The sequence below is a fragment of the Malaclemys terrapin genome, chromosome 5, assembly GCF_027887155.1.
Source record: "Malaclemys terrapin pileata isolate rMalTer1 chromosome 5, rMalTer1.hap1, whole genome shotgun sequence".
In the NCBI taxonomy this organism is placed as follows: domain Eukaryota; kingdom Metazoa; phylum Chordata; order Testudines; family Emydidae; genus Malaclemys; species Malaclemys terrapin.
In genome coordinates this window covers 137,573,080-137,581,896 of record NC_071509.1, presented here as the reverse complement: position 1 = coordinate 137,581,896, position 8,817 = coordinate 137,573,080, and the positions used below count along the sequence as shown (strand labels likewise).

General features: G+C 46.0%; 1 protein-coding gene across 1 annotated transcript; it reads right to left on the bottom strand.

The window, feature by feature from the left end:
• Positions 1–6,715: 6,715 nt before the first annotated feature.
• On the bottom strand, positions 6,716–8,152 carry LOC128837646 (pre-mRNA-splicing factor CWC22 homolog). The gene is made up of 2 exons (XM_054028909.1): positions 8,101–8,152; positions 6,716–7,145 (listed from the first exon to the last, which is right to left on the bottom strand). Exons 1-2 carry the CDS (start codon positions 8,114–8,116, stop codon positions 6,718–6,720), a joined length of 444 nt encoding a protein of 147 aa, XP_053884884.1. The 5' UTR covers positions 8,117–8,152; the 3' UTR covers positions 6,716–6,717.
• Between the last annotated feature and the right edge of the window lie 665 nt (positions 8,153–8,817).

The following is an 8,817-nucleotide window of genomic DNA, read 5'->3' as shown; positions in this document are numbered from 1 at the left end:
TACAGCATATATGGGGATAAACCGTTATATCATCAACACATTAAAATGACCACTTTGAAGTATTTGCATTCATTTTGGTCAGTGTAATGACTCTGCGTATTCTGAGACATCACATGGGATTTCCTTGTGACCACATTTGTACAGGTGTCATTAGGGTTCTAGATTTTTCAAACATTGCACACTTCTAAGAGAATCTGCCCAGGCAGAGTAAGTGACTGACTCACCTCTCCCACACGTCAGTGCTATTTCTTGTGATGCTGGACTATAGGCAGATTGTTCTTGAAATACCACTCTAGCCCCTGAATGGAAGGTATTCTTTCCATATGCAGTCTCTACGCTGATGTCTATATTATCATCCGTTTTATGGATGAGATTTCCACCAGCATGAAATGGTACAATTCCATTTGGAATGAACACACCTCTCTGCAGCCTTTCTACTTCTGTTTTTGCAGCATTAGTGATGAACTGCCGCAGCTCAGTAGAACAGATGGTGCAGCATGCCAATTAAACAAGACCCAAATTCATGGTGTAGATGTGTGGCCAGGCTTCTGTGCAGTGGGGTGCTAGTTTGGGTACTGTTAAATACTATGCACGCCACAATTGAGAGGCACCTTCTTTGAATATCTGCTGGAGGATGATGCCCATTGCTCTCTGAATTATCAACTAAAGGACAAACTCCTGCCCCAACTGGGGCAAGCGCAAAAGTAGCTGAACTCTGTAAACTACAATCCCCTGGCTTTGCCTCATACACTCAGGCTTTCATTTTGGCTATTTCAGACCAAACAATTGAAGCAGAATTATACAAAACGGCGTATTTGTTTGAAAGCTGTTCCTGGGGGTCACTCACCAGAAGAATGTCCACAAAATAGATGGACGACTTAAGTTCCTGCTTTAGATTACTTGCAAGTTGGATAGCATGAGCTAATGTTGCACTTCACAGAGCAATGGCAGACTTGCTTTGTCCATGCTGGGCACGGAATGAAATTTCAGAACCACAATGGCTTTCTAATCTTGCCTGTAATGTGCTACTGAAATAGCTTGCAGTTACTTCATCTGAGGGGAAATGGGGCTTTATATCTTTGTAGCAGCTTGGGCAGGAGAAAAGCCTCCTTGTTGTACATAAGACTATTGTCTGTCTCTTCAATCAGCTGATAAAATACAATGTCCTAAAGTGACTGTGTTGTTGCAGTGGAACTAGATGGTTTTGGTTTAAGATTTGTTTTATTCAAGTTAGGGGGAAAAGACATGTTGAGTGATAAATACCATCCTTAGCAATCAAGTCTTCCTCAGATAGTCTGTGCAGCATGTCACCTCCTCTTTGAAGTGCTACCTCCCTTAAATTGGTTACTTTCTCAAACCTTCTATTTTATGATGTTTCTTGTCTTTCCTGTGTTTTTTCTCAAGCAAACACTGCAACTGGACCAATCTCTGGAATACGTGCTTGCTCTGGTGGCTATAGAAGTAGGTGTGCATGATGCTCTCTGATCAGATTGTCTGTTTGCTTTTCTGGGTACAATATAACTCTGACATGTGCCAAATTCAACTTGCTTCTGTATTTCTGAAAGCAATCCTTGTGATAGAGTATTGGTGGCACATCATCAAAAGTAGAAAACTCATCCACTACCTGTCAATACAATTCATCTCTCTTCTGCAGCTAGCATCACTTAATTCTGTCCAGCACCGGTGGCTTTGGACAGTTTTTTGCATTTGTTTGCTTTCCTGACAAAGGGCACACAATTCAGAGTTTGTGAAGAGTCTTTTTCTCTTTGATGTAAGCTTTAAGGGGCTTGTATCTTCCATGTCTTCATATACTGTAACTTCTCTGTAGAGGTAAACTTCCCAAAGTACACTGTTAGCATTACCACTACCACTTCCACCATTTTTTTCATTTTGTACAAGTATACAGATTTGTGCGAAATTAGACATAAATTAGATCTATATGTAAGTATCAGAATTGCCAGTTTTGTTTAGTGAGCACTTTCACGGAAGCCCAATATGAAGCTGTGTGTTATCTCTAACACTAATACTGATCTGTGCATAAGTGTCACTGAATTAAAAAGCTAGTTTCTAGAGTATTTCAAAGGCTAGTACTGCATGCATAGGCAACTACAAATTAAAATCTTCTTCCAGGCAGACTAGATGCTACATTGTATGTACAAAAGCTTACAAGTGGAGAGGCATTACATTAGGAATTGACATATATTTATATCTACCCACTATGCAGTACCTTTCATGTGAGACTGATCTGGTCAGCACATTTCAACTGAAAATTAGAGAAAGCTATTACCACTTGTGAGATACTTTGACAAGTGAAAATATGCAACGTGAAAACATTTCATGTTAGTATACTGCAAAATGTTATTTGCCATTTTCTCCACATGCTAAACAGCTTCGTCATTCCTAAAAATATATACTTGTCCATGCAAAACCAATACAAATCTGAATACCAGGTTGTTTGGTAGCTTTGACCAATAAAAACCATATTAAGTTGGTAAACTCTAGTCATAGTCATGTTTCAGTGTTTCTGGAATTGTGCGAAATAGGACAGTATCTCATTTGGGGTGCCGTTGTTTCTCCTCACCTATAGGCTTATGACTCCACTTGACAGTTCCACATCAAACCTCATCTAAATATAAAAAATAAGCTTTCAAATGATATTTTATGTGTAGGTGGGTATACTAAACTTTTTGGCCCTTTTTGAGAACTGACACATGCCTATTAGGATGTAATCTACATTCACAGCTTTCTACATGCCCAAGCAGTACCTGCCACAACTATACTGCTGGTTTTGGCAGTGTCGTGTCCCACTACCAGAGTTTTTCCCTGAGATGGGGAAAGGCTCTGGCAACAGGAAAAGACCCTGGCAGAGGGGAGGCAGCGGGGAAAGGCTCTGACAGCTCCCTACTACTGGAGACTCTTCCCCCCCGCCCCCCATCTGAGCCTTTCACTGCCACATGTAGCTATGTGCTCCACTGTGGATGCAGCCTGCTTTCCACTGCCTCAGTTAGCTACATCTAACTTGCATGTTACTGCCAGCATAGACAAGGCCATAGAAATGTAGGGCTGGAAGGGACCTCAAGAGGTCATCAAGTCTAGTCCCCTGAGCTGAGGCAGGATCAAGTAAACCTAGATCACCCCTGACATGTATTTTGTCCAACCTGATCTTAAAAACCTCCAAGAATGGGGATGCCACAACCTCCCTTGGAAGCCTGTTCCAGAACTTAACCACTCCGATAGTCAGAAGGTTTTTCCTAATATCTGTAACCTAAATCTCCTTAGCCGCAGATGAAGCCATTACTACTTGTCCTACCTTCAGTTGACATGGAGAATAACTGATCACTGTCCTCTTTATAACAGCTCTTACCATAGGTCTCCACTCAGTCTTTTCTCAAAACTGAACATACTCAGCTCTCTCAATCTTTCTTCCTAGGTCTGGTTTCCTAAACCCTTTAGCATTTTTATTGTGTTTTTTCTGGACTCTTTCCAATTAATCCTTTCCTAAAATATAGCTCCCAGAATCAGACACACCATTCCAAGTAGAGTGTGACAATTATCTCCTATGTTTTACGTACAACGTTCCTATTAATAAATCCCAGAATATTAGCCTTTTTTGCAACTGCATCACATTGTTGGCTCATATTCAGCTTGTGATACAATATAACCACCAGGACCTTTCCAGAAGTACAACCACCTAGCCACTTATTCCCCATTTCATAGTTATGCATTTGACTTTTCCTTCCAAAGTGTAGTACTTTGGACATGTCCTTATTGAATGTCATCTTGTTGATTTCAGACCAATCCTCCAATTTGTCAAGGTCGTTTTGAATTCTAATCCTGTCCTCCAAAGTGCTTGTAACCCACCCACCCCCAGCTTGGTATCATCTGCAAAATCTATAAGTGTACTCTCCACTCCATTATCCAAGTCATTAATGAAAATGTTGAATAGTACCAGACCCAGGACTGACCCCACTAGATATGCCTTCTCAGTTTGACAGCGAACCATAACTACTCTTTTGAGAATGGTCTTTCAGCCAGTTGGTCACTCACTTTATAGTAATTTCCTCTAGACTAGGGGTTCTCAAACTTGGGCCACGCCACTTCCCACAGCTCCCATTGGCTGGGAACGGCGAACCGCAGCCAGTGGGAGCTGCAAGAGGCCATACCTGCGGACGCTCAGGTAAACAAAGCGTCTGGCAGCCCGCTAGGGGCTTACCCTGAAGAAACTGCGGCCCAAGTTTGAGAACCCCTGCTCTAGACCACGTTTCTGACTAGATTGTAATCCTCTTAATCATGTTGCATAGCACTTTGCTCCAGACCCATGGAAGTCAACTAAATTACTGTGGAGTAAAGGTTTACTCACTGTAAGGGAATTACAATCTAGCACTTAAAAGGCATGTTGCCTTTTTACATCTATAATATAAAATACTTGCACATGCACACACCAACATTAAGATTGCAAATCCCAGCACTCAAAAGTTAGGAAATGCCAGATTTTAAGTGCAACATTAACTCTATCATCTCATACATATGCATTATGGTGCAGCCTTTAACTACATGATCATATGTTGTTTCCCCCACTATTTTTCAGTGTTGCTGGCCTTGGTGCTGTACCCTGGAAGGGAAAACCACCATCAGCAATAAGTGCCAGGTGCAACTGCACAGTTCGAACAGCCAGAGGAATGCCTCTGACTATGAAGGTTAACTAAGGGTATGTCTACACTACGGGATTAATCCGAATTTATATAATTCGGATTTGAAAAACAGGTTGTATAAAGTCGAAATGTATGCGGCCACACTAAGCACATTAATTCGGTAGTGTGCGTCCAAGTACCGGGGCTAGCGTCGATTTCTGCACCGTTGCACTGTGGGTAGCTATCCCATAGCTATCCCATAGTTCCCGCAGTCTCCCGCGCCCATTGGGATTGTGGGTTAAGATCCCAGTGCCTGATGGGACAAAAAACATCGTCGCAGGTGGTTCTGGGTACAGCCTCACCTCCTCCCTCCCTCCTCCCTCCCTGCATGAAAGCAACGGACGGCAGACAACCATTTTCGCGCCTTTTTTCCTGGGTGGGTGAACACTGCAGACTCCATACCACGGCAAGCATGGAGCCCGCTGAGCTCAAGACAGCAGTCATGAACATTGTAAACACCTCGCGCATTCTCGTGGAGTTTATGCTCAGCCAGGACCAGAAAAACGAGGCAAGGAGGCAGCGGCGGCGGCAGCGCAGCGACAAGCATGATGAGGACATTGACATGGACACGGACACGGATACAGAATTCTGTGAAACCACGGGCCCCGGTGCTTTGGAGATCATGTTGTTAATGGGGCAGATTCTATCCATGGAACGCCGATTCTGGGCAAGGGAAACAAGCACAGACTGGTGGGACTGCATAGTGTTGCAGGTCTGGGACGATTCCCAGTGGCTGCGGAACTTTCGCATGCGTAAGGGCACTTTCATGGAACTTTGTGACTTGCTGTCCCCTGCCCTGAAACGCCAGAATACCAAGATGAGAGCAGCCCTCACAGTTGAGAAGCGTGTGGCGATAGCCCTGTGGAAGCTTGCAACGCCAGACAGCTACCGGTCAGTCGGGAATCAATTTGGAGTGGGCAAATCTACTGTGGGGGCTGCTGTGATGCAAGTAGCCAAAGCAATCACTCAGGTGCTGCTACGAAAGTTAGTGACTCTGGGAAATGTGCAGGCTATAGTGGATGGTTTTGCTGCAATGGGATTCCCTAACTGTGGTGGGGCGATAGACGGAACCCATATCCCTATCTTGGCACCGGAGCACCAAGCCACCGAGTACATAAACCGCAAGGGGTACTTTTCAATGGTGCTGCAAGCACTTGTGGATCACAAGGGACGTTTCACTAACATCAACGCAGGCTGGGCGGGAAGGGTTCATGACGCTCGCGTTTTCAGGAACACTACTCTGTTTAAAGGGCTGCAGCAAGGGACTTACTTTCCGGACCAGAAAATAACCGTTGGGGATGTTGAAATGCCAATAGTTATTCTTGGGGACCCCGCCTACCCCTTAATGCCATGGCTCATGAAGCCGTACACAGGCAGCCTGGACAGGAGTCAGGAGCTGTTTAACTACAGGCTAAGCAAGTGCAGAATGGTGGTAGAATGTGCATTTGGCCGTTTAAAAGGTCGCTGGCGATCATTATTGACTCGCTCTGACCTCAGCCAAAGAAATCTCCCCATTGTTATTTCTGCTTGCTGTGTGCTCCACAATCTCTGTGAAAGTAAGGGGGAGACCTTTATGGTGGGGTGGGAGGCTGAGGCAAATCGCCTGGCTGCTGATTACGCGCAGCCAGACACCAGGGCGATTAGAAGAGCACACCAGGAAGCGCTGTGCATCAGAGAAGCTTTAAAAACCAGTTTCATGACTGGCCAGGCTACAGTGTGAAATATCTGTTTGTTTCTCCTTCATGAAAACCCGCCCCCTTTATTGACTGATTTTCTGTAAGGAACCCACCCTCCCCCTTCCCCCAGCTTTCTTTCAAACCAAATAAAGTCACTATCATTTAAAAATCATTTATTCTTTATTAATAGATAAGAAAAAGAGGGAGGGAACCCGGGTGGTATTTGGGAGGAGGATTGCTGGGAAGGAAAAAGCCACAAAGAAAAGGTTAAAAAAATGACAGCCTTTTGCTTGGGCTGTCTACTGGGGTGGAATGGGAAGGTGTACGGAGCCTCCCCCCCCCCCACGTTCTTACACGTCTGGGTGAGGAGGATACGGAACATGGGGAGGGTGGAACAGGGGCTGAAGCGGCAGTCTGTTTTCCAGCAGCCGTTCCTGAAGCTCCACCAGATGCCGGAGCATGTCTGTTTGCTCATGCAGCAGCCCCAGCATTGCATCCTGCCTCCTCTGGTCTTCCTGCCGCCACCTCTCATCTCGAGCGTCCCTCCTGTCCTCACGTTGGTCCCTCCTGTCCTCACGTTGGTCCCTCCTGTCCTCACGTTCACTGGCTTCTTTCCTATACTTTGAAACTATTTCCTTCCACTCATTCAGATGAGCTCTGTCACTGCGGCTGGATTCCATAATTTCAGAAAACATCTCGTCTCGCGTTCTCTTCTTACGACGCCTTATCTGTGATAACCTTCGGGATGGAGGAGGGAGGCTTGAGGAATTTGCAGCTGCTGTAGGGAGGGGAAAAAAGAGAGAATTGTTTAAAAAGCTACATTTTGCAGAACAATGCTTATACTCTTTCACGGTGACCAACACTATTCACATTACATAGCACATGTGATTTCTGTGCAAGGTCGCATTTTGCCTCTTAATGCTGAGTGCCTGTGGCTTTGCTGCTAGAGATCACAGGTCTGGGCAACAGAATTCGGCTTGCATGCGGCCATGGTAAGCCATTGTTTTACAGCTTCTGCGCCCTCCTTTCCCACATACCAAGCATAGCCTGTAGAGTGCTGCGGTTTTTCTGTTAACATTCAGCAGCAGCAGAAAACAAACTAACCACCCCCCCCCCTCTCGCCATGAATTCTCTGGGATGATCGCTGTACCCCTCCCCCCCACCGCGTGGCTGGTAACAGGGAAGATCCCCGCTAGCCAAACGCGAAAAGCTCAGGGCCAATTTCCCATCTGCGCTTGGCTAACTGCAGGGAAGGATTTATTTTCCGCCACAGGCAAACAGCCCAGTAGGAACGGCCACCTCTGTCCCCTTAATTAAGTTCCCGTATTTCAACCAGGTTACCAGGAGTGATATCACTCTCCTGAGGATTACACAACAAGATAAAGAACGGATGTTGCTTGAATGCCAGCAAACACCGGGACCATACGCTGCCAGGCTTTGTCAGGCAATGATACCAGATTACTTGCTGCAAGCATGGCGTGGTCAAGTGTCCTACCATGGAGGAGGGAATAAGGATGCACTGCCCAGAAACCTTGTGGCAAGGCTTTCGGAGTACCTCCAGGAGAGCTTCATGGAGATGTCCCTGGAGGATTTCCGCTCCATCCCCAGACACGTTAACAGACTTTTCCAGTAGCTGAACTGACCGCGAATGCATCCCAAGTCCTCAGGGCAAAGTAATCATTAAAAACCATTTGCTTTTAAAACAAGTTTTATATTTTAAAAGGTAAACTCACCTGAGGTCCCTTCCATGGGGTCAAAGTCTTGGGTACTGGCTTGGGAGGCTTGGGAGGGTACTTCAGTCAGGGTGAGAAAAAGATCCTGGCTGTTGGGGAGAACGGAGTGCTGTGTGCTCTCTGCAAGCTCATCCTCCTCCTCCTCCTCCTCCTCTCCCCCATCAGCAGAATCCTCAGGCGTCGCTGATGAGACTATCCCCGACCCAGAATCCACGATCACAGGTGGGGTAGTGGTGGCAGCCCCCCCTAGAATAGCATGCAGCTCGGCGTAGAAGCGGCATGTCCGCGGCTCTGACCTGGAGCGACCGTTTGCCTCCTTTGTTTTTTGATAGGCTTGTCTGAGCTCCTTGACTTTCACGCAGCACTGCTCAGAGTCCCTATTGTGGCCTCTCTCCATCATGCCCTTGGAGATTTTTTTCAAAAGTTTTTGCATTTCGTCTTTTAGAACGAAGTTCTGCAAGCACTGAATCCTCTCCCCATACAGCGATCAGATCCAGTACCTCCCTCACGGTCCATGCTGGTGCTCTTTTTCGATTATCAGCCTGCATGGTTACCTGTGCTGATGAGCTATCTGTGGTCACCTGTGCTCTCCACGCTGGGCAAACAGGAAATGAAATTCAAATGTTCGCGGGGCTTTTCCTGTCTACCTGGCCAGTGCATCCGAGTTTAGATTGCTGTCCAGAGCGGTCACAATGATGCACTGTGGGATAGCTCCCG